Source organism: Rousettus aegyptiacus, unplaced genomic scaffold (genome assembly GCF_014176215.1).
Source record: "Rousettus aegyptiacus isolate mRouAeg1 unplaced genomic scaffold, mRouAeg1.p scaffold_m13_p_7, whole genome shotgun sequence".
Lineage (NCBI taxonomy): Eukaryota > Metazoa > Chordata > Mammalia > Chiroptera > Pteropodidae > Rousettus > Rousettus aegyptiacus.
Window position 1 is genome coordinate 3,905,762 of NW_023416310.1, and position 27,083 is coordinate 3,932,844.

General features: G+C 61.3%; 1 protein-coding gene across 6 annotated transcripts in view; it reads left to right on the plus strand.

Annotated features, from left to right (window-relative positions):
- The window catches only part of HPCAL1 (hippocalcin like 1), a 78,107-nt gene extending 58,145 nt beyond the window's left edge, over positions 1 to 19,962 (plus strand). For 3 of the 6 annotated variants that reach the window (XM_016127099.2, XM_016127102.2, XM_036224014.1), the window contains exons 2-5: positions 1,528 to 1,615; positions 16,142 to 16,534; positions 17,035 to 17,140; positions 19,125 to 19,962. In XM_016127099.2, coding sequence (XP_015982585.1) covers positions 16,157 to 16,534; positions 17,035 to 17,140; positions 19,125 to 19,222 — 582 coding nt within the window. In that variant the 5' untranslated portion in view covers positions 1,528 to 1,615; positions 16,142 to 16,156 and the 3' untranslated portion in view covers positions 19,223 to 19,962. Of the gene's footprint in view, positions 1 to 1,527; positions 1,616 to 14,320; positions 14,434 to 14,463; positions 15,982 to 16,141; positions 16,535 to 17,034; positions 17,141 to 19,124 lie in introns of those variants that run through there. The other 3 variants (XM_016127103.2, XM_016127104.2, XM_036224015.1) reach the window with 3 other exon arrangements.
- Positions 19,963 to 27,083: the final 7,121 nt, after the last annotated feature.

Consider the following 27,083-nt stretch of genomic DNA (forward strand, 5'->3'; position numbering starts at 1 on the left):
TTACACGCTAGGAAATTAAATACTGCGTCAGGGTCACACGGCTGGGACACAGTAGCGCCAGGACCTGAGCCGGGTCCGGCCACACAGACCTCTGTGCCGTCCCCCTCCCAGCTCTCCCAAGGCCCTGCTCTGTGCTAGTCAGCCGGTCACTGCCCGAGCCATTCCCCAGAGACCCCAAACCTACGAGAAGGGAGAGGAGCGCCTGGGGCCTCACGTGAGCTGGGAGGTCGGGGGTCAGCGATGGCCCCACAGAGAAGGGGACCTATGAAGGGGGCCTTGGAGGAGCAGCCGGGGCAGGGGTGCAGGTGGGTGAGTGTGGGAGCGTGCCCCTCCCAGGGGCTTTGTCTCCTGCATCTGCTCTCCCCTGAGTGCTCGGGGAAAGGATGTCACAGACAACCGCGCCCCCGTCCCGCCCCCGAGGCCGGAGGAGTCTGGAGTGGGAAGCAGGGCCCGCGGGTCTGTTCCAGTCACCCAGGCCTCGTGGTTTGCCTCCTGCAGAGGACGAGGCATGACCATTTCTATAGCAATTGCCAGACAGAAATCAGGAGCAACCAGACATAACTCAACATAATGATTTCTGCATAATGACTTCGGCTACAATTTGGTCTGGAGCAATGACTGTCATCTTTATCTGTCACGGGAAAGCTGGTGGGCCAGGAGCCCCTGCAGCGTAGAGATAGAGCCAGGAGGAAATTTGCAATTGGAGTTAATGGGCTGTCTCCCCGAGCAGCCTGCAAGCCGGAGCCTTCACGGCCTCAGGAATGACGGTCCCTCCTCCTGTGGGAAGCCGGGTGTCAGAGCCAGCCCTCTCCCGGGGGTTTGGCCCACCTGCTTTGTTACAGATGGGGAAACTGAACCACAGAGACGAGAGGGGAGCCCGAGTCACAGGGGCAGAGGCGCACCTGGGGGCGAGCGCTGCTCTGCGGTCCCCGGTGACAGCGGTGTGTGTCTCAGCGGGGCGCGGTGGGTGTGGCAGGAGGTGTCCGCGTGGCTCCGCGGAGCCGGTCAGCGAGCATGTTGGTCACGATGCCTTCTGCCCGTTTGTCGCATGCAGGGGCTAGAGCTTGGCTGTGGACGCTGCTGGGAGCCTGCCCTGCGCCAGCCTTGCCGTGAACCACCCATCTGGCCCTTACAGTGACCCTGCGGGTCAGAGAGCGAGGTCAGGCCGCAGGCCGCGGCGCGACGAGCTGCCCTGACTCAGTGGTGCGGCTGGCACTTGAATCCCGGTTGCAGAGCAGAGGCCGGGGGCCACAGCGAGCTCTGGCTCAGGCCTTACCCGGGGAGTGGCCGGTGTCTCGCTGGGCGGTGTCTCCCGTCAGTACCGTGGTGGCCTTCCCGCCCTCCTGGTGCAGGGGGTGCCCATGTCCTGGCCCCTGCCCTGAGGTGCTGGCCCGAGGCCAGCAGCCAGGCTCTTTCTGTCCTTGGTGTGGGACTTGCAGAAGCTGGTGCCCCCACGGGCACCCGGAAGCACCTGGCGAGGGAGGCCCTGGGCCTGGACGTTCGTGACCTGTAGGTCCTCTGTTTCAGGGCATGGTCTAGGGGCCCGGACAAGGACGTGGACCCAGCCCCCGGAGGCTCCGACCCCTGTTCTAGCTCTTTCTCCCTTCCGTCTCGGGTAAGTCACTCCGGGAAGCATGATGGGTCTGGGGGCCGGGGAGAACTGGGGGCCGGGGCGCCACTACTCGATGGGGTCCTGCCCCAGTGCCGGCTGGTGGGGACTTGACCCAGCTCAGCGGAAAGCAGGGCGAAGGCGGGGAGTAGGGGCACAGCCGGCCAGCACCCCTGTGGGATGAGTTGGGAACCTGAGGCTGCGAGATGAGACGCCCCCCCAGGCCCCACGGTGCCCTGGGCTCGCTCCCTGAGCCGCCCGCGTCTCTCTGGGTGAATCGTTTGACCGAGGGGGTGCTGCGGTTCCGGGATGCGTCCAGCGAGAGTCGGGACGTCGGAAGTACAGAGGGGGCACTTAGAAAAGGACGTCGTGGAGGAGGCGCAGGGGGCGCCCTCTGCCTGTCGTCTCGCTCCGGGCCACCCTCACGCCACTGCCTCGGGCGCAGGGGAGACTCTCGCGAAGCGAGTGGCCGTGAGCCCCCCGGCCTCGGCTCAGGGGGCGCCCGCTCCCTGGAGACCCCCGCTGCCCTTCGGTAGCCTGGCCCACTCCTGTGCGCCGCCTGCCACGGAGCTCGGGGTTCTCGGGGGCCGACCGCCTGTGCCCTGGCCTCAGAGGCAGTCCGGAGGGCTCCCTGTCGCCCTCATTGCCGCCGGCGGTGCTGAACAGGCGGGCGGTGTCTGTCGTCCTGAGGAGCCAGGTGACGGGTGGGAGAAGGGTCTCTGACCTTGGATTTGTGCGCCCCCGATCTCGCCAGGCCACTAAACGGGCTCCCCCATTCTCGTTTATAAGAGGGTTAATCACGCCTCGCTCTCCAGGGCGGTTCAAAGACTTGAGCTAAGAATAAAGCAGCCACTGCAGTGCCTGGGGGGCTGGGGGGCGGGGAAGACTCGGTCACCCCAAGCGCCTCTCCCTCCTCCCCCCAGCTGTCCAGTAAATAACAGAATGGCCATTAATCGTCAGCCTCAGTACTGTGTTAGCTGAGGCAGGGATGTGGGGTTCAGAGGAGGCCGCCATCGGGGGAGGGCCTTTGGGTCTCAGCCCAGCCCAGGGGAGCCTACTTCGGAGCCCTCACAGGAAGTCTGGAACTTTCCAGGACCCCCAAGCAGGGGACACCCCTCTGTAATCCTCATCTTCCCACCCGGAAGGAATCACCTTTAGGCGCTCAGCCACGAAGCTGAGACTTGGATCCAAAAAGCTGTTGACGCGTCACCGCCATCATTCAGAGGCTGCCCATGCTCAGCGTGACCCCTGGTGTGTCAGAGGGTGGCGAGGCAGAGGACAGGTACCAGGTCGTCGGTTCCGCTTGAGGACCCCCACCCAGCAGGTGTGAGCTGTGCAGGCCAGACGGCAGGTTCCCCACAGGCCCCCGGCGTGGTCACACCCGCACCGATGTCTGGGGTGGCCCGGGTGGTGCTGCCCAGCTAAGTGCTCCCCTCCCTGACGCCGGTCTCCCCGCCCCGGGAAGCCACAGCCCCTGGGCGGGGCTTTCCTGCCTCTCTTGGGGCCTGCCTCCTGCCTCGCCTTCCCGAGGGAGGGGCGTTTCTCCCACCCGGCCCTGCCTTCTCTGCCTCCCGCTCACCTTTGCTCACCTTTGTGAAGGTGCTCACGCGGTTGGCACCAGAGATCTAGGTCAAGGACTCCGCCTCTGGGGACAGATTAGTTAGCGGTGGGGTCTCTGGGCTTTTCTCCTGGACATAAACAGACACATCATGTGGAAGACACTTTCACTGCGGCCGACCCTCAGGCAGCTGCAGGGTGAGGGGCACCGGGCCCCTGGGCAGCCAGAAACCAACAGACCCTCCTCGACTCCTCAGAAACGCACCTGCAGCCATCCCTCAGTATCCGCAGGGAACAGGTTCTGGGCCCGTCTGCCCCGCGCCCCCGGCCCTGCGGACGCCCCCGTCGGAGGATGCTCAGGCTCCTCGTGTAACATGCAGGGGACAGTGCACAGGGCCGGCCAGCGGGCTCTGCGGGTTCCCAGCCGCAGGCCAGAAATGCTGTTTCCAGCCCACGGTCGGTCGAACCCTCAGATCTGAAACCCAGGGATGCGCGGGGCCGACTATCCGTTTGTGTGTAAGTGGACCCGTGCAGTTCAGACCCGTGTTGTTCCGGGGTCGGCTGCAGTTCGATCTCCTTCCGCCAGCCCTCGTGGCGCTGGGCGTGGGAGGGATAAATCTGTGGGCATCACCTGCAAGCATGCAGCCCGGGCGGAGGCCCGCGGGCTGGCACAGGTGCACAGGGGAGGCGCCTGGCCCGACGGGGTCCTGCTGAGGCTGGCAGCCAGGTGTCAGGATGCAGGAGCAGGCGGAGGGTGCCTTGGGGGCCGGAGGAGGTGGTCAGCAGCGTCTCCTCCCATCCCGAGGCCCCCTGGGTATTTCACTGCACACATAGCAAATACCCAATAACCCCACCTAGAGATGAGGAACCCTGGGAATCAGATGGTACTGCTGGTACCTGAGCATCCTTGGCCATGGACTCCTCGGTCAGGCGATGGACCATGGGGGGGACCCCCTGCTCTCTGCCCACCCTAACCCCGGGCACCAGAGCGGAGACACCAGTGTGCTCAGGCGGTGGGTCCCAGTCTCCACACAGCAGTCACACATTCATGGACTCAGCAAGTAGTTACTGATCACACACTCTGTGCCAGGAAGTTTCCAGGCTGTGGGCTGCCAAAGGAGAATAAGCCAGAATATAAAGCCTGGCCCCAGGGACCCTGCATCTGCGTTTGGGGAAGAGAGACAACGAACTCGATAAGTGCAAAGAAAAAATACAGTAGGAAAGGGGGCTCCAGCACGCAGGTCGGGGCTTCGGGGTTGGAGCGCATGCTTGGGGAAGACCTCGCCCACAGCCTGGGCCCAGACCTCATGCAGGGGAGGAAGCGGTTTTATATCCGAGGAGCCGCCAGTGCGAAGGGCTGGCCGCAGGGCGCGCCCGAGGTGACAAGGAGCAGCAAGCAGGTCATCGTCATGGGGGGAACGAGCGAGCGGGGCATGGAGGTGGGCCGGACGGGGGGCTCACACCTGAAGGGCAGGACACTCGGAACGCTAACCCGGCCGGGAAGCAGGTGGGAGGGGCAGCTCAGTGCGGCCGAAATCACTCTCCCGACGGGCCGCCTACATCCTTTCGATGGCGACCCGTCCTCACACATTCCAAAGATAACTGTTGCTCGTAGAGATGTTGAGCCACAGTCCTTCCGGAAGATGTTAGATTAATAGGCGCATGGGGATTTCGGGTTCTGTAGGAGAGCATGACCGGGCTAACCTCCCCTCTGGGTGTCAGGCTGATGGCTCCCCAAAAAACGTTGGCTAGTCCACAGTTCCCAGAGGGCCGTCCACCTTGCCTTCCCGAAATGCCCTGCTAAGTGGAAGCCGCAGTGGTTTGAGGCAGGACCAGGAAAGGGGAATCCTTTCTAGCTTGTAAGTTGAGGGTTATTTTTAGAGTGATTTGGGGTGACTTTGCAGTATCACTTCCTGTGGGCGTCCCTGTCAAGACTCAACCACAGGGGCAGATTCTGCATAACGAGCACTTTGAGAGAACACGTGTGTGTGTGTGCGCACACGTGCACACACGCACACACAGTGGGCATGCGCAACTTAAGGGGGCATTCTCATCCGCCGTGGGGTCCGTAGGGGTGAGGACCATTGTCCTGGCCTATGTGCAGGGCAAGGAGTCATGGCCCTCTGCCTGAATGAATGAGGTTTGGCCACACTCTAAGTGAGACCCAGCCCGGGCTCACCGCCTGGTCGGGGAGATGAAAGGCAGAGGTGAGAGGGAGGGCGCCTTCACGGCCAGTGAGTCCTGGCTCAGTGCCCAACAGGGTTGGGGGGGGGCAGGGAGGCTCCACAATGAATGAATGAACGAATGAATGAATGATCTCGCTGCTCGCCGGTGCCTGGGTCGGGCCCGAGCCAGGCCTGAGCCCCTTCGATCTCTCCGGCTCCACGTCGCCGGCCCCTCGGGGTGAGCCCACACCCATCCTTCCCATTTCCCCAAGCGTCTGTCCAGCACAGTCCCGGGCACACAGCCCAGGTTTCTGGGACAGCCCGGCTTCCCCACTTTCTGCTCTGTTGACCCCTTGAACATTCTTGGACCCGTCAAATCCCACGTGCAAATGTTCTCACTGCGAACGTGCTCAGCAAATCCGCGCTCGCTCCATGGGCTGCCTGGGACCTGGGGGGTTCTCCGGGACACCGGCTGCCTCTGAAGTTAGACACCCTGCGGGCCAGGAAGTCTGTCTCCGATGGAATGCGGAGACGCGCCTTGCGGGGAGAGGGTCAGGAAGGGACCTGGGCCCCAGCCCGGAAGCTGGAGCCTGCCGGCTTCTCTTGAGATGCTGCGGTCCTGTGTGCCCCCTTCTGCCACCCAGCACCCCGCCCAGCACGGCGCCCGGCTCCCAGCGGCAGCTCCCTCGGTGCGGGGAAGCGGGAATCGATGCCTTGCATTCCCGGAGAGACCAGAAGCCCTCCGGGGGCGTGCCACACTTCTGTGCGTCCCCAGCGCGCGCGCCGTGGCCTGTCCTTAGCAGGTGCCCGGTTATTGCATGCCGATGGACACTTTCCGTGTGTGAGTTTGTGCCTCGGCCCCAGTTCTCCCCGCAGAATCTATGGCTTCTGGTGGCGTGATTTTTAAAAATGACAAAAGGCAGCTTTTACGAGCTGTCTTCCCCCCGGATCATAAACACACTCTAATAACAAGTGCAGACTGCAGCAGCCGAGGCCACCAAGGGGCAGCTGGCATGTGACCAGTCGTGCGCCTGGCATTTGAGCCTGGCTGATGCCATCTTCACTGAGAATGACTGACTGTTTTTATTTCTTCCCAAAGACATTAAACATGAATCAAAGAGCATATGAGATGATTCACTGGAAGTTTTCTTCCAAGTGTAAAAAAACAAAAACAAAAAATCTTCTTGGATCGACATGCTGGGCATAAACAATACCAAACAGGGGACTGGCGCCAGGCCTCCCTCCAGGCGCTGTGGGGTGGCCGTCCCTCACGGAGGGGACGCGCCCTGAGACGGAGCCCTCCGTCGGGGTGCACAGAGCCTGGGGGGCCAGGCGTGCCTGGAAGACAGCCGCAGCGTCACGTTCATAATCACATTCTCGGAGTTTCTGTCCAGGATGTCTTAGAGTGTGGCCAAACCTCATTCATTCGGGGCCCACAGATTCGAAATTTGGAAATGGTTCATTTGGGGCCACGAATTGAAACTTTAGTCATCACGCAAGCGGGAGCCTGGCGGGCGTTGAGCTCTCTAGCCGTCCCCTGGGACAGGAGCTGAGTGCGGGGGGCTGCCAGCCGGGGTCCTGGGGAGAGGGGCGGGCGCGCCAGCTGAGTGCGGGACGCCTCCGCCGCTGCAGAAGCCTCGGCCGGGGACCGTCGCGAAGGCCTCGTGTGACGTGCCTCGGGGCCACGTCGTCCAGAGTCGCATCTTACAGACGAGGAACGTAAAGCTGCGAGGCGCGGACTGACCCAGGGCCGCCTGGGCCTCCGACCCTGTTGTGAAGGTGGGGCGACAGACGTGCAAACCGCCCCGCCACGAGCCCCCCCTCAGCTGCCTCGCAGTGCCCGGCGGGCCCCGTCCTGCCCCCGAACCCGCAAAAGAATCCAGAGGCGCCGCATCGAGTGTTTTCGACGAAGGCTTCGCAGACTCGCGCTGCCCGGTCGAGTGATTCGTCCGAGCTCCTGGGGTGCTGGTGTCTGTTCCCCTCACGCATCGGTCAGTGCCTCCCCTTGACCCACGCCGATCCAGCCGGCTCCGTCCCCCGTCTCCTTCGTACGGCCATCGCGCCTTGTAGGCGTCCGGGGAGGCGACGAGCTCAGAGCCGTGTAGCAAGCGCGAGGCGCTCGCTCGTGGTGGTCTCCCCAGAAACTTGGACCTAGGAGCCGCTGAAGCTGAGATGCCCTCTGGGGCTCCCTGCAGCCCCAGGGTGACGTCCAGAGGCTGGCCCTGCCCAGCTCTCGAGCCGGCCCTGGTCTCCTGACGCGCCGCGGAGTCCCACAGCGCGGCTTTGACCCCTCTCGCCGGGCGAGCGGGCAGTGCAGGAATCCCTTCCTGGCTCGGGCCGCACCTCCAGCCTCCCGGCCTGGCCCTGTGTGACACCGTGATCAGGCTCGCTGAGCATCCCCCACATTCCTTCCATTGGAAAAGCTGCGACGAAGCCTCTGTGTGTTCGTCCGATGCTTTAAATCAAAGCCCGTCCACACTGCTCATGTTCCTTCATCCTCGTGGCTGCGCCGCAGAGTCGGCAGGTAGAGACCGTTCTTCCCGCGTGGCGCTCAGAGAAACAGGGGCCTCCTGAGAAGTCAGAGACAGCTGAGACCGTAAGGCGGGGGCGGGGCGCTCGAGGAGCCCGGGGCGGGCCATCGGCTGTGTGCCCGCTGCCCAGCGTGAGTCCCCGACACACACGGCCACCATCCCGGTCCCCGAAGCTGGCGTTCGGTCCCGTTTTATAAAAGAGCAAACAGAGGCTTGTTCTGGAGCTTCGGGACTGGGGGTGGCTCGACTCCAGGCCCTGCCCAGCACCCCAGTACCTGCCCGTCTGGCCGTGTGTCTCCTCCAGGGTGTGTTGGGCCCTGGCCTGCAGACTCGGCTCCCACCTGCTGGGGAGGACTTTGTCCTGGGGAGGACTCTGGCTCACATCTGGGCCAGGAGCATCAGAGAGGAGTCAGACCCTCTCCACCGGCCGGAACTTTCCCACAGCCCTGACTAGTGCCTGAGTCATTCTGTGCCCGGCGCAAGTAGCCAGAAGGAAGTGACTCCGAGATGTAGGGGTGCTGGCATCCCACGGCTCCACTCGTGAAGACACGGCCAAGCCTGTGGGGGGCCCTCCCCTGACTCTGCCCCTCCAGGGCTGACCAGACGGGGGGCCGGATCTTTGGAGGGGCTGGTGAGGCGCGTCTGAAACCTCAGACCAGCTTCTGCCAACCGTCCGATCACACAGTGATGGGGTCCCCGGGTCCTGACTGGTCCATTCATTCTGAGTGTTTTCGTGGGGCTTGGAGTCTGGGGGGAGGCAAGCTGGGGGGAGCTGCAAGGGATCCCACGCTCCCGCCTTCCAGTCCCCTCCCGGGTCACTGCCTCCTCTGCAGTCAGCACTGCGGTCTTGGCCTTCACGAGCCTGCCGGATACTGACATCCCAGCCTGTGAGGCCTGGCTGGGTGCTCTCCCGGCCTCCTCCCCTTGTCCCACCTGGAGAGCTCCTGGAACCTTTGAGCCCAGCTCAGACCTCACCTGTCAGACCGCTCGACCGTCGCACAGGGGTGAGGGGACAGGCCAGCTCCCCTCTGGCTCTCTGGCCCTCATGAGGGAGGCTAACTATGTGCATTACCCGTGTGTCTCAGGGTAGGGTGGGGGCTGGGAGGACCATGGGCCTCTGGGAAGGGTCTGTGTGTCTTGTTCATCCAGGTGTTCCCACGGCCAGCACGGGTGAGCCTCAGACACGTTTGCATACACAAGGGGACACACTCAGACTTCACTCTCCACTCCAGCCTGGAGTTTGGGGGGTCTACCACCATAAGCCCCAAAAGCAGCCCCGGGCTCTGTGCCCCGGATCCACAGCTGGGTTCGCACCCTCTGGCCCACCCCGCGCCTCGCCTGCCATCCGGCACCTTCTGCAGGGACATGGAACCCACTGTGGACGGACACACACGGCCGCTGCAGCCTTATGGCGAGTCACGTGGCCTTGCTTTCGTCTCGCCTGGGGTCCTCGTCCTGTTGCGTGGGCAGGTTCTGTGCTGGAGAGGCTCCTTCTCTCTGGCATTTCCTCTTCCTCTTCCTCGTTCTTCTGCCAGAGGCTCCTTCAGGTCCACGCCGCTCACCTGCCTTTCTCCATTGGGGAAGCGCCTCCCCAGCAGACTCATGTGGCGGAGACATTGGCCCTAGGCTGAGACGGCACCGCTTCCCCGGCCGGGGACCCTGTTCCCTGGGGAGGGAGGAAATGGCTCCGGTTTAGTGACCCCGAGTCTGACACGCCCCAGGCCCTCTTCCCGTGCTGGCCGGTGGAGGTTTCCACAGCACCCCGTCTGAGTTACGGAACAGCCTGTCTCGGAGCCTCGGACCTGAGCCAGCGAGCACTTTGCCATCCTGATGCCTAATGTTCTCGTGTCCCTAGTGCTGGGGGAGCCGCCAATGTCAGAGCGAGAGGGGCCTGGAGGAAGCCCACCGGTCACTCATCTGCGCCTGCATCCGGGCCCCGCGGGCGCAGCGGGGATGCGGACAGTCGGCAGACGCGTCACATTGTGCCACGCGGTGGGAGACGCCAGGGTGAGGGGCAGGACGCGGGACCAGGGCGTGAGGCAGGTGCTCTTTGGGATGGTTCCTCAGAGGAGGCGCCCCCAGGAAGACTCAGGGAGACCTGGCCGTTGAGGGGCGTGCCCTGCAGGTCCCCAGGGGAAGGAGGAGCGGGCCGGTGGAGGGAATGGCGAATGCCAGGGCCGTGAGGCTCGAACGTGCTTAGCGGGTTCTCCTGCTGGCATGGGTGAGACACTGTCCTCAGGGAGCCCACCTTTTCTGAGGGGAAAACACAAGTAAAACGATGCACTAGAAGTTGAGGTCATAATAGAAATAGTTAAAAAAAAAAATAATAAAACGGCTGCAGGAATGCAAAGGGAGGAGCAGTCGTAGCGGGGCTGGGAGATGCGTGCCTGAGGAGGTGACGTTTGAATTGGGTTTTTGCTGGATGAGTAAGAGTTCGCTGGGCGGCTGAGGCCAGCAGTCACATGGATGAATCAGTGTTTTCAGAGGTACAGGGTATGTGGGGAAAGTCGCCCACAGATCCTCTTCCTGTTGCATTAGCTGTTTCTTTAAGGGAAAGAACATTCTCTTGGGGGTTTTTCTTTGCTTTTCTCTCTCTCTTCCTTTCCTCCAGCCTCCTTTAGGGCACTTCGACCTCAGGATAGTGGAAAGGGAGGACGGCTCAAGATGGGGAGGGGGTTTCGGTGCCTTGCCTCCCTCCCTGCCTCCCTCCTTTTATTTCTTGTTTTAAGCTCTCAGGAGTCATGGGGATATTAAGACTCTGGGGATGGGCACAGAAGTCAGGAGCGTTTTCAGTTGGATTTCTTCATCACAAGTCATTGGCCTGGAGCCCATCTCGCTGGTAAAAACAGGTTTTCAGGAAGCCGTCTGGAAATGGGCTCCCCGAGGTCAGCAGGCAGAATTCGATGCAGGCACAGCTGGTAGCTGTGCGCTCCAAATGTGTTAGTGACCACCTCCTTCCTGGGCTCACTCAGAGGCTTGCCTGCCAGTTAGAGAGGGGGAGGCACGCTCCTTTTCCGCAGCCCCTCCCCCTCTGCCTTGCACCTCACCTGGGACCAGACCTGACTGCAGCTGCTGGTCTCTGGCAAAGTTCTTGAAGCTACTGGAGACAGAAACTTGTGGGACTCACACGTAATTGTGAATGCAAACACCATTATCTTTACCCCAAGGGCACCAAGGAGTGAAAGAACCTCTCCCAGCTGGGTTACAGTTCACATTGGGCCTGTAAACTGGGTGCTAAGGAACTTGGAGGGTCCCTGTTTGGCGGCTCCAGATCCATAGTGTCCCAAGGATTATTTATCCAGGGCTGACCAGCCATTAGAAATACATCATCACACACATGTGTAGTTTTAACTTTCTAGTAGCCACAGTTCAAAAAGCAAACAGAAACGATGAGAGTAATGTTACCGACATGATTAATTCAACCCACTGTATCTCAGATGGTATCATTTATCACTTCACATGTAATCAGGATAGAAAAATTACTGAGATGTTTTACATTATTTTTTCTGCATTAAGCTGTCAAAACCCAATGTGTATTTTACTCTTAGGGCACATACATGAATTCAGACCGGCCACATTTTAAGTGCTCAATAGCTACATGTGACTGACTGGTGGTCACTGTATGGGGCAAATCTAGTTAATAGATGGAGAAACAGGGTCCCACGTGTTGGAAGAGGCGTGGCCGGGGCGGGGACAGGAAGCCAGGGGGCGGGGCTTCCCCCTCAGCTCCTGGGGAGCCTGTCGGACTGCGCCCTCTAGCGTCCGCCAGGGCGCACTGCAACTAGAGCCTCCCCTGGCGACTGCTTCCTGAGCTAGGTCCTGGCAGCTGTCACCCATTCCCTGGGGACAGGACTGGCCGCCTCCTCCTCCTCCTCCCCGCCCCCACCGCCCCTCGGAGCAGCTGCACTAGAAGCCAAGGCTGCCTGCTTGCTCTCACCTGCTGACTTGGAGGACAGGAGGACCCAAATGCACCAGCCCTTCTCCCCCTAGGACAAGGCTCAGCCCCTGGAAGAGCATTTGTCCTGAGGGCACCAGGAGGGAACCCTGGGTCTGGTACTGTGTGCGAAACGGCACAGACTGCCCCTCCTGCCCCCACTGCCCTGTTCTGCCCCAGACAGAACACGCGTTCATCTCAAACGAGCCCTCTGTTTCCCTTGAAGTTCAAATTCATGGCAGACACCCCTCCAGCCTCATCCTGAGCTTTGGTGTTCGGGAGGGAGTTGGTCCCCCCCTCCCCATCATCTTCCCTCCAAGTGTTTCTAAGTCTGCTTGGCCCAGCAAGCTTTGGAGATCTGAGCTGATGAGCGTTGCAGAGCAATGGGATGAAATGTGGCCCCATGCCATCAGCCAGCACTGAGCCGTGATTAATGGGGCATTCGAGCACTTGGTTCCCAGGAGCCTCGCCGGGCAGCTGATAGAACTACGCCATTAAAAAAGCTTTAATTTGCAGGCAATACTTACTTTGGGTTAAATATCTTCATAGGGCTCCCCGGCTACGTGTTTATGTATTTTTTAAAAATTTAGCACATTCAGAACAATAAGAGCATAACTGAGAACCAGAGAGAGATGGACATAAGTGCCACATTAACTCCCTCCCCCATTTTTCCATTACTGTGAATTAATGTCATCTTTGATGCTCTCAGAAAACTATTACTTGTCTGATCCAAGCCCTGCTTGGCGATGAAGCTTTTTAAGCCAAGTGAGAGATGCCTCTGACCTTGAATCAGCCCCCCTCCCCTGGCACACACATTCTCACTCCATCTTCGACTGGAGATGAAAGTGAGATTTTCTGGTAATTGAAGGCTGTGGTGTTTGCCTAACGACCAGGGCCAGGAGGCCACTTCTTTTGGGAAACAGGAGCGGCGGCTTTGTCTTTGCAGAAATGTTTGCTTTTTGTCAGCCGTCTCCCAGCCAGCCAGTCATCAATAAGGTTTGTTCATTGTCTTAATTAATAACGGAGGGGTCACCGTGCATCCAGCACCCCACCCGTTCCCGCTCCTGGTGAGGCCTCCCGCTTCGGGCCGAGAGCCTCCAGGAGAAAGCACAAATGAGGTTCTTCTTCTGAACGATTTCTTCTGGGCCTTCGGCGAGCGCACGCAGCCTGGCCCTGAGATGGGCATCCGCGTGGGGCTGCGCCTGGCGTCCGCGGGCTGCACCTCATGGCTCTGTGGACGTCTCAGTGGGAAGGCCATCTTGCGAGACCGTCCTGGCGAACAAGTTTAATGGCGAGGGAGCAGAGCTGGACACCAGCTGGGGGTACCTCAGTGGCCTCCACACTGCCCGTGGACTAATTGTGCACCATCCCTGAAAGGACTGAGAAAATGGGCACTCCTGTCACCGAATGCAGGTGTGGGCACGTGAGGAGGCCTGGCTGGGAAAGACTATGAGGTCTCTGCCCTCCCAGGCTTCCGAGGCCTCCCCTGGGTGCTCTGTGTCCAGCAGGCTGGCACATTCCATCAGCCAGAGCTCAGTCCTTGCCCACCAGGCTGCAAGGGACTGTGCCCAGAAGGAAAAGGAAGCAGGGTGAGAGGAACAAGGCTCCGTTTCTTACCCGTACTGTCAAACCGTCCCTCCCACATCCCTTTCCAGCTCGTCTTCCCTCACCTCCCAGGGCCCTGGGGGTCCCCACTCGCTGACCCTTCTGGAATGTTCCGTGGTGCCGGTCGGTGTGCATCTCCTCCCTGTCCCCTTCTCTGCAGGCCCTGAGGTTTGACTCCCCTCTTCCCTGCTCTGTTGTTTGCCTGCCTTCCGCTGGTGTGTGTTGGCTTGGGGTCACAGACGTGACCTCATAGACGTCAAGGTCACAGAGTCCCACGTGTGGCCTTTATTTTCTGTTTCTTGTTCTCCTCGTTGTTGGAGGGGGCGTGGGGTTAGGAGAAAGGGGCAGAAATATTCCACCATCGTGGTGTCTCTATACTCTTCGGCCACACGGTTATGCTGGTGGAGTCGGGACGTCACGATGAGCAGGTCCTGGTGTCAGACTTGTTTCTGTCAGCGGAACCCTTTCTCCAAATGAGACTGGATGCGGAAACAGATCAAAGGGGTGCCACTCTGGTTGGTGCTAGGCCAGAGACGAGAGTCCTTCCTTCTGCCCTTTCTCCATCCCACAGGCCCCCGAAGCCCTCAGGAAGGGCCCCCCAATAGCACCCCCCAAAGGTGGTCACCCAGCCTCTATGCCAGCTTTGCCGAAAACCTCTCTGCTTCCAAAGTTAGCAAAACCTAAAAGCAGGTGTGAGCGTGCACATGCTCTGCGCCAGGCCCCAGGAGGCGCGGGGTTCTGCAGTCACCTGTGTCTGCCTCCTGGGACACGTGGGAGGGAGCTCGGAAGGCACGAAGCTTCCCCCGAGGCACACCGCGGCCCGCCGTACCTCTCGCCTCCTTACAGGTGTGTTGGCCGCACTCGTCACTCTCCCTCATCTGGTACCTTCCTTTCCGTGAACATTTGTTATTTCCGACAGAGGAGGTGTTGGGAGTTGGGCACTTCTGTGAGCTCGGGGAGAACGTGTGTCACAGCTGCCTCCTGAAGCAAACCGATAGCGTCGTTCGGAGCGGCAGTTTGCTTTTCAGCGAGGTGAGCGGTTGCCGAAGGGCCCCACTCTGAGCCCCGGGAGTCTCAGAACTCCACCGAAGGTGGACTGTTTCCATGAGGAAAAGTGCGGGAATGCCGATCAGGGGACGTGAAGTGCCGTGGACTGCCGAAGGTGGCCGAGCGAGGGCAGTGCTCGTGGCCACGCTGCCTCCCCCTGGACCGGCCTCCGCCTTGCTGCCCACAGCAAGATGTGGGACAGGTGGCCAGAGACACCTGGCCCGAGGGCCGGCTTCTTCACGCGCTGCTCCCTCACCGGGAAACGGACAGGCAAGTGAGGTGGAGATGTGCCGGTTTCCGCTTTTCAGGATCAACCGCTAGGTGAAGCAGAAAGAGGTCATGAACCCTGACAATGTGAAAACAATGGTCCCCACGGCAGAGCCGGACAGGGACGGAAGGCAGGGGCAGAGGACCAGCTCGATCTCATACAGGGAATCGAGAGGTTCCATGCCAACTCGCTAGATCAAGAGGTAGAGGTTCGGCTCTTTTTACTTTTGTGTATTTATTTTTTGAAAAGAAAATGCAGAACTCAACATTTTAAAATTGCAGAAGGTTTACCGTAAAAACTCCCCATTTGGTTCATCAGTGAGCTGTCTTTCTCTAGCCAATGTTGTCGTTTCCCCACGAGTCCTTCCAGACACACACACACACACACACGCATATTGCCTTCTCTCTTTTTTGCAAATGGAAGCTGGGTTATTACAAAGGCGCAGCACTCACACGTTATTTGCACGGGCTGAGGCGAATGTGTGTTTGTAATTTTGAAAGAAATTGCCCGACTGCCGTACCCAGAGGTTAGAAAAGGAAATTTAAGTGTGTAATTTAAAGTTACCAACGACGAGTATAAACCATGTGTGTATGTAAAGTAATAAACGCTGGGCGGGGGCAAAGAAGGAAGGAAGAGATGGCAGGGAGAGTCGGCGAGCTACACGATCTTTCATGCCGGGGGTTTGGCGTCTACCGTTGCATAAATGTGGGAGTGGTTCAAAGTGGTCACCTCCGGGACCCGGACGGGAACACCTTCTTATTGTCTAGTCTCCCACGTGCTTCAGAAAGGACGAAACAGGTTCACATGCTCCTGGTCGTCAGAAAGTCAGGGGTCAGGTGCAGTGATGTCTGGCAGTGACATCTCCCCAGGGCCGGCCCGACACCCAGGCCCGTGGAAACCGCACCCGACAGGCGCCTGGTGCTTTACCGCTCACATCCGGGACGCCGTGTGCTACTGCCTGCTGCTAATTCTGGGTCCGCCCACTCTACCTGTTCTAAGGACAGAGGCAGACCCAAGTGCCCGAAAGAGGAAGGAACTGCTCAGAGCACAGGGTGTGGGGTGCAGTCGGTGTGGCAACTCTGCCTGGAGTTGGAGAGGGTGACGGGACTGAGGCTCATCCCTCAGATCTGTACCCCCAAGTCCTCCCCCGTCAGTGGGCATCCCAGTGGTTTTAAATGCGTATATATTTTTTTTCACATTTCCTCATTCTCAAAGTCCAAATGCGTCCTGCAGTGCATGGGCAAAGCATCTCGGCCTTCCTAGGGGTACGTAGCCCCGTGGCCTGCCTTCTGCAGGGGTCCTGGACGGGCTGACAGCCGTGCACAGGGACAGCCTGATGGGGGGCAGGGGACATTTCTCGGCCTACTCAGTGGCTACAGGTGGGGCGCCCCCGTGTCCACAGCTGACCCCTTCCTCTGCCCGCAGGTGTAGCCGGCCGCCATGGGCAAGCAGAACAGCAAGCTGCGGCCCGAGGTGCTGCAGGACCTGCGGGAGAACACGGAGTTCACGGACCACGAGCTGCAGGAGTGGTACAAGGGCTTCCTCAAGGACTGCCCCACCGGCCACCTGACCGTGGACGAGTTCAAGAAGATCTACGCCAACTTCTTCCCCTACGGCGACGCCTCCAAGTTCGCGGAGCACGTGTTCCGCACCTTCGACACCAACGGCGACGGCACCATCGACTTCCGGGAGTTCATCATCGCGCTCAGCGTCACGTCCCGCGGCAAGCTGGAGCAGAAGCTCAAGTGGGCCTTCAGCATGTACGACCTGGACGGCAACGGCTACATCAGCCGCAGCGAGATGCTCGAGATCGTGCAGGTACCCGCGGCCCGCCGCTAGGTGGCGCTGCCCGCCGGCTCCGGGGCGCGCGCTCCTGCCGGGGGAGCTCTGGGTCCCCGGGGTCCAAATTCTTTTTCCTCGGGTCACCGCCTCCCTCGGCCAGCTGCGGAGTGCTCCCGGGCCCCCCCCCCCCCAGGAGGCTCCCTCAGGTGCCTTCCGGGCACTGTCCCCCCCCCCCACTCCCCCGCAGACCGCCCCCACCTCCCCGCCTTCCAGCCGTCACCTGCAGGTGGGGCGGGGGGCGCCCCCCGTGTCCGCAGCTGACTCCTTCCTCTCGAACTTCGCATAAGTGTGTCTGCTTCCTATGTCCCACCTGCATTATAGTGGGAAAGGGTCCTTTCTGGAGGCTGGTGAGCACCCGACCTCTGTGCCACCGCGATGTGGGCGGGCGGAAGCGTGCGCCTGCCTCCTCCCCCCCCAACCCGGGGAATGTTCCAGAATCTCTGAGCACACGCTTCCACGTATGCGCCCCTTTGCAGGCGATTTACAAAATGGTGTCCTCCGTGATGAAGATGCCCGAGGACGAGTCCACTCCGGAGAAGCGGACAGACAAGATCTTCAGGCAGATGGACACCAACAATGACGGTGGGAACCCGGGTGCCCCCGCGTCTGTGTGGCGGTGCTGGGAGCGAGGCGTGTCGGGGCCTCTTCCCTCCGCCTCTGCGGCTCCTCGGGCCCCCCGCCGCCCGCCCAGCCCTGGTCTCGCCCGGGCAGGGCGGGTGCTGAGGGAGGAGCCGGGACTCAGAGTCGGGGAGATCTGGGCGGGCATCCGGCTCCGTCCTCACGGTATTGCTGCCCCCTCCCCCCATCCCGTGGCCTCTGAGCTTCTGAGATGGGGAGACCAGCAGCCCCTACGGGCATAGCGGGTGTGTTCATGGCACCTGGGTCCTGGAGGAGGGGGCAGTCCCCCCTTCAGACTGTCCCCTCCCGCCCACCCAGGGGTTGGGGAGTTGGCTGGTACAAGTCACACCAAGGTAAAGAGAAAAACAAAGCCCGCGCACCCGTCTGCACGAGGGGGGGGGGGCGGTCCTGGGGAGGGGGCGGCTATCCAGTGCCGCCCTTGGTCTGGGTGTTGTTGCTTAGTCCCCGGGGGGCCAGCCCGCCTGCCCCCTTCAGGAGACCCACGGGAGGTCCCTGAGGCAGGGAGCATGTGTCCCATGCCGCCTGGTAGCAGCCCATTAACTGAGTGTCCCCCGGGCCAGGCCTGGGCCGAACCCCTCGGAGGCAGCTGAACCCCTCAGAGGCAGCCTGCGCGCTAACGCTCCCCACGGCCAGGGCGCCCCCGGCGCGTGACTCGCTGGGACGTGGGGAGGCCGCTGCTGGCCCGCGGCCGCAGAGCCAGAGCCTGCACGTCCCTCCTGCCCCTCCCCTCCCCCCTCCCCCTCCCCCTCCCCTCCTCCCTCCTCCTCCTCCTCCCTCCTCCTCCTTCCTCCTCCTCCCTCCTCCTCCTTCCTCCTCCTCCCTCCTCCTCCTCCCTCCTCCCTCCTCCTCCTCCCTCCTCCTCCTCCCTCCTCTTTCTCCTCCTCCCCCTCCTCCTCCTCCCTCCTCCTCCTCCCCCTCCTCCCCCTCCTCCTCCTCCCCCCTCCTCCTCCCTCCTCCTCCTCCCCCCTCCTCCTCCTCCCTCCTCCTCCTCCCTCCTCCTCCTCCTCCCTCCTCTTTCTCCTCCTCCCCCCTCCTCTTTCTCCTCCTCCCCCCTCCTCCTCCTCCCTCCTCCCCCTCCTCCTCCTCCTCCTCCTTCCTCCTCCTCCTCCTCCTCCTCCTCCTCCTCCCTCCTCCTCCTCCTCCTCCTCCCTCCTCCTCCTCCTTCTCCTCGTGTGCTGGGCCTGGGCCCCGGGCTCCCGCGGTCCCTCTACAGCTGTGCCCCATACATGTCACTGCTCCTGTCCCCGCTGCAGAGCCCCTCAGCCAGGCGGGATGCAGGCTCCCCGGGGCACAAGCCGCAGGGCACAGGGTCTGCCTCAGGCCTCAGTCCCGCCCGGGCCTGCCCTGGGAGAGGGCCCGCCCCTCACCAGCATCCCTGCCCCTGGGATTCAGCTGCTACGGCAACTCGGCCTTAAAACCTGCTTTTCTGTCTCCTAATCCTCGAAGTAACGGGGTCTGCAGGGGAGCAGGGAGGAACCGAGATGAGGGCGCGACCAGCTGGACCTCGGCCTGGCCAGTCTCTCTCGTCCTCCGCCCCCAGGGGACGGCCGAGCTGGACGGTCAGGGAATTGTGCCCTGGTCAGTGATACAGTGGGGCAGAGACCCTGTTCCTTCCGGGCGAGCCGCGCCTTTCTTCAGTGATGCGCGGGGCGACGTCTAAGGTGATTTAAGTCTCCCCACCGGCCGCAGCCTGCCGCCCCACGGGGTGTGTCCTTGAGCTGCCCGATGCTCCCTGGGGAGCAGTGAAAGCAAAACAGGTTTTTCCAGAAAACGCCGTCAAAGTGGCACCTGGACAGCGTCCAGTCTCAGGAAGGTTTGAGACTGGACCCAGAGTGGGTGGCCCTGACGCGGGCACTGTCCCCGTGCCCTGGAGAGTGCAGAACAGTGAGCCCCGGCTGACTCCCACCTCCCATCCTCCCTCCCACAGGCAAACTGTCCCTGGAGGAATTTATTAAAGGTGCCAAGAGTGACCCCTCCATCGTCCGGTTGTTACAGTGTGACCCCAGCAGCGCAAGTCAGTTCTAAGGGACCCGGCGTCTGGACAGTGACGGAGAAGCAGGATCGTCTCGCCGTTTAAGCTTTGCTTGCAAAAGTGGATGCCTCCTGAATCATTCCCGCTCTCCCGGGCCGGGCCAGGGGACACGGACCACCTCCCCGGCCCTGCGGCTAGCTGCGCCTCCCTCCTCCGCCTGGCCTCGTCCCACCCCCTCCCCTGTCCACCCAGGGCGACCCCCGGGGATGTTTACACGCAGGGCCCAGCGTTCCCACTTCCGGGGCTCTCCCCGCCCGCGGGGGGCCCAGAGGACGCTGCCAGGGACCCTGGTGGGACTTTCTCAGATGGTGCCCGGGCCAGCTAATTTATTTTGTGACTGCAGGCAACTCCGCGGGTCAGGCGGGGACGAGGACGGCGGGAGAGTGGGCGACGGCCGGCCCCCCACCCCCCCGTGCATGGCAGCACCTCGCACGTGTCTCTGCTGTGGCCCCCTTTCTTTTAACATATAAATTATGCGTATGGTGGAGTGAAACGTCACGCGTAGGTCCCGAATTTAATGCCTCGACTGCCTCCGAAGCGTGGCTCCCCCGTGGCCTGTGACCCCCGCCCCCGCCCCCGCCTGGTGACTTTGTGGTGTTTGTGCACTCGGTCTGCCCGCTTCACGCGGGAGTGCATGTGTGCCCTCCGTGCGCACAGCGGCGCCGGCGTCCGTGTGAGGCGCGTCCTGCCGTGGACTGGCCTGGCATCTCCCCGATTAAAACGATCAAATAAACGGAGCGCTCCGCGTGTTGTGTTGGCCCGGGGCCCCCGGCGGTCATCGCGGAGTCTGCACATCGTGCAGCCCATCCGTCGCTATCTGCCCAGAGGCGGGAACACTCGCGGAAACAGTAGACGGGTGTCCGTGACAGGTGTGACCGTGACGCCTCTGCCTGCCCCTCCCCCCGCCCTCCCCCTGCCGCGTGGTCTAATCGGCGAGGTGGCGGGACGGCCCGTGCCCAGTGAGGACGCAGTGGGGGCCGGGGGCGTCAGCACGGACCCTGGTTTCTCAGCCCGTGGCCATCGAGATGCTTAGGGTCCCAGCAGCAGAAAAGCCAGCAGAAGGTGCTTCAGCCGTAGGGGCGCTTGTCCCATGCGCCGAGCAGCCCGGCGCAGGGCAGGCTCGGCTGGTTGGGCGGCTGGAGGGCCCCGTCGAGGACCCCCAGGGCGCCTCGCCTCCCGCCGCCCCGCCCCCCCGCCCCCACCCCCGGCCTCGCTGTTGGCCTCTGTCCTCACCTCCTGTGTCCTCGGAGTCCGCACAGGGCTGTCACCATTCCAGGCAGTGCGGCTGACGCGGGAGTATTCCACAGGCAGGAAGAAAAGCAGCCCCATCTTCTGCTCTTTGAGAAGGAGAACTTTCTAGAATTCCCCTCCTTACAAGCCCCGCTTCTCACTGGCCAAAACCCTGGCCGGGCCTTGGCCAGGGGCACGAGGCTATGATGACTGGCCAGTCGAGATGCACCCCGACCGAGGCGGTCCCACCTCCCCCGAAGGGCATGGCCCCAGGAAGGGCGAACAAGATTGGGGTTCTGACTCCAAGATGGCCACAACGGTGTCTGTCACACCTGCCCACGGGCCACGCGACCTCTCTGAGCCTCACCGGTAGACGGGGCCCAACGGAGAGGCAGGTGATCAAGGTGAGTGGGCCGAGCCTGGAGCCTGGAGCCCGACTCACACAGGCTGTCAGGACGGTGGCTCGTTTGTTGGTTTTAGTAATCTTTAATATGTCGTGAGACTTCACGCTTCTGCACATAAACAATGAGCCGGTCCGTGAGTGCCTTCCAAGCTGGTGGCACCAGCAGCGGCCGGTTCCCGGTGAAGCTCCTGACGCGCCCACAGCCAGGAGCCTTGATGGACAGCACCATCGGGTGGAGTTGAGGGGGAGGCCCGGTGGCCTGGAGGTGGCCCCGAGTTGCTACGAAGAGGCACGATGCTGCCTTCGCCAACTCCGCCTGGGCTGGAGGGGTCTCCCCTCCCACCGTGGGGCTAGGACTTTGCAAAGATGGAGCTGGAGCTCGCAGAAGTGCGTGCTGGGGTGGGCCGCAGGGCCGCAGGGCTGCCATGGGGCCGAGGCCCAGCGGACACGGCCAAGCATGACCTCCAGGTTAGGGCTCTGCAGAGAAACCACCAATGGCTCGCTCTCTGTGGGACTTCGGATGTTAGAGACGGGGGCGAGGAGCCCTGTGAGCCTGGGCCTGGGGGCGGGTGTTGGTGGAGCAGACGTTCTGGAAGGTGAGCCTGGGGCTCGGCCAAGAAGGGCACTGCCAGGGGCCGAGGGAGCCGTGGGGTCGAGTGCGGGGGCCAGGGGAGGAAAGGCCGCCACCCCAGGAGGGCGGAGCACGGGCTTCCCCTCCACCTCCTGTGGGCTCTTTCCAGCCGCTTCCGGGACTGAGCTGGAGCCCGGACCCAAAGGGGGGCCATCTCCAAGGGACTGCCAGGCTCTCTGCCTTCCTGCATCACGAAAGGGCACAGTCGAGCCCGTCCTGGTCCTGGCCAGGCCCGGAGGAGGAAGCCACTCTCTGCTGCCTGCGGGCGGTGTGCGCTCGGGGTCCATGCACACGGACGCGCCCCCGAGGCCTGTCACGCACACATTCTCCAGCTTCGAGTCCGCTCTTACTTCACGCCACAGTTTACAAGGACTTCGGGGTGCACCTGCTCCTCCTGCAGGGGACAAAGAAACAGGCCCCGGGAAGGGAAGGGACCTGCCCCACAGACCTGTCACCAGCTCCCAGACTCCACTAGCCACCGGCCAGGCCCCTCAGGGCTCACCCGAGTCCCCCAACGGCAGTGGCAAGCTCAGAGCTAGCCAGACCGCCTGACCCCACCCCGATAGCGCTCCCGTGGGCGTGCGTGCACCATGTGCCTGCGTGACCGCCTGTGTGTGTGGTCTGGGGGTGTGTGGTCTAGGTGTGTGTGTGCGTGTGCAGGGGCGGGTGGCGTGGCCCCTTGCCGACTCTGCAGACGCGGCCCGGCAGGTGGGTCCAGTCCGGACTGTGCCCTGTGTGGAGATGTCACAGGTGTGCACCCCCCAGCGCGTCCTGTGTGGAGACCTGGCGGCAAGGGTCGGGAGCATCTGGCCTGGACAGGTGGGGGGCTCCTGGAGATGTGTGTGAGGCCGCGCTGAGTGGCAGCCCTGGTAGCTCATCCCGGGTGGGCGGGGAGGGGAGAACCCAAGGCCGCCTGGGCTGGCAGCTGGCCCGGCCCTGCTCCACCCATAGGCACCCACCTGCTCCTGGCCCCAGCTGAGCCAGCATTGGCCAACGTGAACTTTGTCTCGCCCACACACCAGGCCATTCCTGTCTCTGTGCAAATGTCCCTTCCTCCGGAAGCTGTCGCCACAACTCCCTAGACACTCCCTACACTCCCGGCAGAGTGGGGAGATGCAAAGCTCCCCCATGGGCCAGGGTCTGCCCCTCTGGCTCTGCTCAGAGCAAGGGCAGCAAGTGACCCCTGGCTCCCCTAAATATGGGGCCAGAGCTGGACCGAGGACCAGGTACCCCTAGGGAGCCCTGGGGTGGGGGGGAGCAGGGACCAGGGGGCTGTGCAAAGATGGGGAGAGAGGACACTGGTACTTACGTTCGAAGACAAGTGGGACCTGGACTCTGGCCTCAGGGCTGGCTCGGGGGCGGTGGGGGGCACTGGATAAGCTCTGCAACCTCCACTTCCCACTGCACTCGCACTTCTGCGGGGAGGCCGAGCTGCCCAAACAGCCGGAACTGGGCTGGGAGCAGGGCCCAGGGCCTGATGGGCGGCAGGTGGGCCCCAGGTGCTGCGTGGGCACATTAGGAGGTGACGGGGTGCACTACCCACTCCTGAGGGCAGGGGGAGCCAAGAACACAGGCTGCAGACACCTGCCAGCTGCTCGCTGGGAGTGACGCAGGAGGGCCGGGGCTGGCGTGGGCTTCCCTTGTGGGGCTCCGGAAGAGTTTCGTGGGGAGCATCCCGGCTGGGGACAAGACTGCCTGGGAGCCGCTTCCTCAAAGCCCTGGGTACCCTGAAGTGGCTGGCCCTGGAGCTGCCTCTCGGCCAGGCCACACTTCGGTTCCCACAGCCTGCCACAAGGGGCTCTGTCAGCATTCGCTGAGTGACCAACCGACCTGATAACTTAGTCACAGCGCCTGACCCACAGAGGAGCCGCCAGCACTGGGTGCTGCTGCCCCCTGGTGGCTGTGGACGGGAGAGCGGGCCTGGCCCTGCAGATCCCTATGGCCACCCAAAACCTGGTTTTGGAGCTGCTTGGGCCCGCTTTACAGTGGAGCTTTCTGTCCTTGTCCCACCTAATAGAGGAGAAGACCGAGCGCTGCAGGAGCACTTGATTTCCCGTGACCCACACAGCACGCAGAACCTGAAGCCGAGTGCCTGGTAGCCCGGACTCAGGCCTTGTCCATAGGGCTCCCAGTTAAATCTGAATTTCGGATAAGCAACAAATAATCTTTCAGCATTCATGTGTCTTGTGCAGTATTTTATATTTTAATTTGGTATCTGGTAATCCTACTTTTCAGGCCATGGAGCTGGGGCAGGTCAGAAGCTGGAGGAGCCAGGCCACCTCACAGGCTACCCACCCCCAGGGCAAGAACGCATGCCCCTCCTGGTGGACTCGGGCTCTTGGCCCATCCTGTCCTATGCTGGGCCCACTTGGAGGCCCTCCGCCCTCCTGCTCAGCCCTCACTGAGACCGCGCGGTCTGAGGAAGGTCACCCCTACTGAGGTCACTGCTACCTCAGTGACCGCCCCCCTGTGGCCAGAGGTAGAGTGCATCCTGGCATGAGCTGACCCTTCTCTTTCTAGAGTCAGCAGTAAGGATGGAAAAAGATCCTTGTACTCCCCAAAACAAGCAGCAAGGATTTCCAGGTGTTTTCACTCAGGGTGCTAAATTCTGAGCTTCCCCAGTCCTGCCTCAACAGCCCCTCCAGGTGGAGGCACGTGCCAGGCTTCCTTTTGAGGGGGAGGGACAGTCCCTAGGAGCTCCAGTGTCAGCTGTGTTGGTGCGGCTGAAGAAGCCACCTCTGCGTGCCTCGGAGCCGCAGGTGCTCTGGGTCTCCTGCTGCTGCCGCCCAGGGCAGGGAGGAGGCTGGGCGGGAGCAAGGACCAGGGGCCGTGGCCCTGCTCCTGGTGGGACAGAGGAGGAGGCTCACTCTAGTCGCGGTGGCCAGGAGCGGAGGTGGCCAGGGAAGCGGGAGACCTACAGTCCTCTTAACTGGCTGGCTCGCCGGGCACGGGCGCAGCCAGGCCAGGTGTCCCAAGTCAAGCTTGTTTTTGCACTTACGCACAGGTGACTTCGCTTGTTCCTTAAGGCCCTTGAGCTGGTTTGAACCCGCGACAGCACTTTGCTTAATATATTTAAATATGAAGAGCCCAGCGAGACAACGACTAAGTAAGGATGCAGACACACTAACGAATAAGATTGCAAGCATGCGAGGGTTTATTCATACCAGATCCTGATGGCTTTCAGTCCTGGCGGACCACCCGGCGATGCCGGCCGCGACAGACACACGACGAGCGGGAACGGTGAGCAGGAACGGCGCCGTATCGACGCCGGGTCAGCTGCCGGTCGATCAACCGTCGATCGCCGAAGAGGCCTCTCGTTCGGATGGGCAGAGTCTTGGACCAAGAAGGAAATCAAGGGACGGAGAGACACACTCTTGTGAGACAGAGAGAGAGCTCTGAGTCAGGCAGAGAGTCCTGGAGATTTTACGTGTAGCGTTGACGTCTTCAGTGTCTTATTAGCCAGGTGCACGGGTGTCTGGTTATCACTCTTGGTCAAAACAGTTTCACTCTTGGGGTAAACAACTTCAGTTCGGCAAAACAAGCTGGTTACACTTCTGAGGTTTAACATTAGTGGAGCCATTTTACACACATGTAATATAATTCAAATCTAGTTCACACGAGGGCAAATAAACTCACAATCCACATGTAACAAACCACTGCAACAGCGGGCTTCGTCCCATCTGTTAGGAAGGAATGTGGGAGCGCTCGCAAAGCCTTTCTTCAAATGACATCCACCCTCGAAACCCGAAGCATTAAGCAGGCTGGAACAGAGAGGGCAGAACCCCCAATTGTCTTCCACTAGTCACCCCCAGGTACCAAAGCTCAAGACCCTAGGTTTGGAAAAGGTTAACCTCACCTCCTCCAGGGCTAGTCCTCCAGCAGGGCCTAGGGGTGGCTTGAAGCGAGTCCCCAGGCCCGTGCTGAAGAAAGGATGGGGTGATGGCTGGAAAAGCCCCCTAGCAGAGGAGGTGACCAGCCAGCAGGCGAATAACCTAAGGAAACCTAAGTATAAATGGACTCTGCGTAGAGATGCAAGGTCGCCGTCGCAGGGGTCACTGGGTGGGCCATGGGAGCACACGACTGTAAGACAAGCTGGGCGAGGCCTGGGCAGAACAGCGGGTCACACCCGAAAGGTGGCACCAAGGGCGGCCAGCCAGGGGGGCGGAGGGAGGGCTGCCCAAGGCATGGACGCTGGTCTGTCCCTCGGCTCTGGCCCACCCCTAGGTGCAGACTGGTCCTTGAGGGGCAGTGGCCCAGCGGGGCGCGCTCGGGCACTCAGGGTCTGACCCTGGCCCCGAGGCGGACCCTGGGGGAAGGTAGGTGTTGACCCGTTACCGTTCCAGAGTGGACGGATGCTCTCTCCTTGGCTCCGGTGCCTCCGCTGTGTCCACCAGCCTCGCGAGCCGGGTGGCATCAGCCAGCCCTGGGGCCCTGCAAAGCTGAGGAGCCTGCCTCGGCCAGCCCCACCCAGGTCCCCTGACCCGACCGCCAGCGCAGGCGCCGCAGCACGGTGAGCTGGGAAGCACACACAGAGGGGACGCGCGAGGCACTCGGCTCGAGGACCTAACCTCTGCGCCTCTTTCCTCACTGGGAGGCTCGTTTTCAGATTCCTTTGAAATCAGTTTGCAGACATATGTCAAGTGCACGGGGGTCGGCCTCCCCCTCCTCCTCAGGCCTTGATTCTCCTGCTGCCGGCCTATCAGCCCCTCCTCCAGGAGCGCCCTGTGCGTGTGCGAGTGTGTGCGCACACACGGGGCGAGTGGGTTTGTTTTTTACCCACACGGGAGCACATTCCACCCCGCCCCTCGCCTGCCTGCCCTTCCTCCTGCTCGGAGACTGTCCCACACGGTTCCCGTCTGCGCCTCATGCAGCATGTCCCTGCCAGGGCCACCTCGTTGGCACCCTCTTGATTTGCATGTGGGTCGTTTCTAATGTGCTCTTCCTTATCAACAACGCCGCCATGAAAAGCCTTGTGAGTGGATTTATCAGGAAATTTTAGAATTACTGGTTCAAAAATAATGTGGATTGTTTTGATGTGGCCAAATTCTCTCCAGATTCTTGTGATCCGTTTTCCTATCTTTTGTGGGTGAGCATGCCAATCTGACAGATTTTAAACAGATTTTCAGGGTTTTAATATGCTTTGAGAATCTCATGTAAAACAGGTTTTATTTTCTTGGAACCTGTTCATGTCTTGCCCACTTCTATTGAATTGTTCTTTTTATTGACTCATTAGAGCCTTTTTATTATGAAAATTAGCTCCTTTCTTGTTTGCCGGTTTCCCCATTACTCCCTTGCCTTTTTGACTTCAAATGTTTTCTTGCAATAGTTTTGTGGTTGAACCTGCTACATTGAAAACTTTCATCTGGACTTGACAGTGATGTCAGCTGGGGATACTTTTATTTTTCTAGTTGGTTACTCAGTTGCCCCCCAGTTCCCACTCCGTGTCTGGGGTGGGCCCAGCAATCTGGATTTTAAGATGCTCCCTGAGTGATTCTTATTAATTCCTTCCCTTTTTAAGTTGAAGACCTCTAACTTACCAAGATTTTAGGCTTGATGTCTAGCTTGCATTTTGGGGGACTCTTAATTGCTT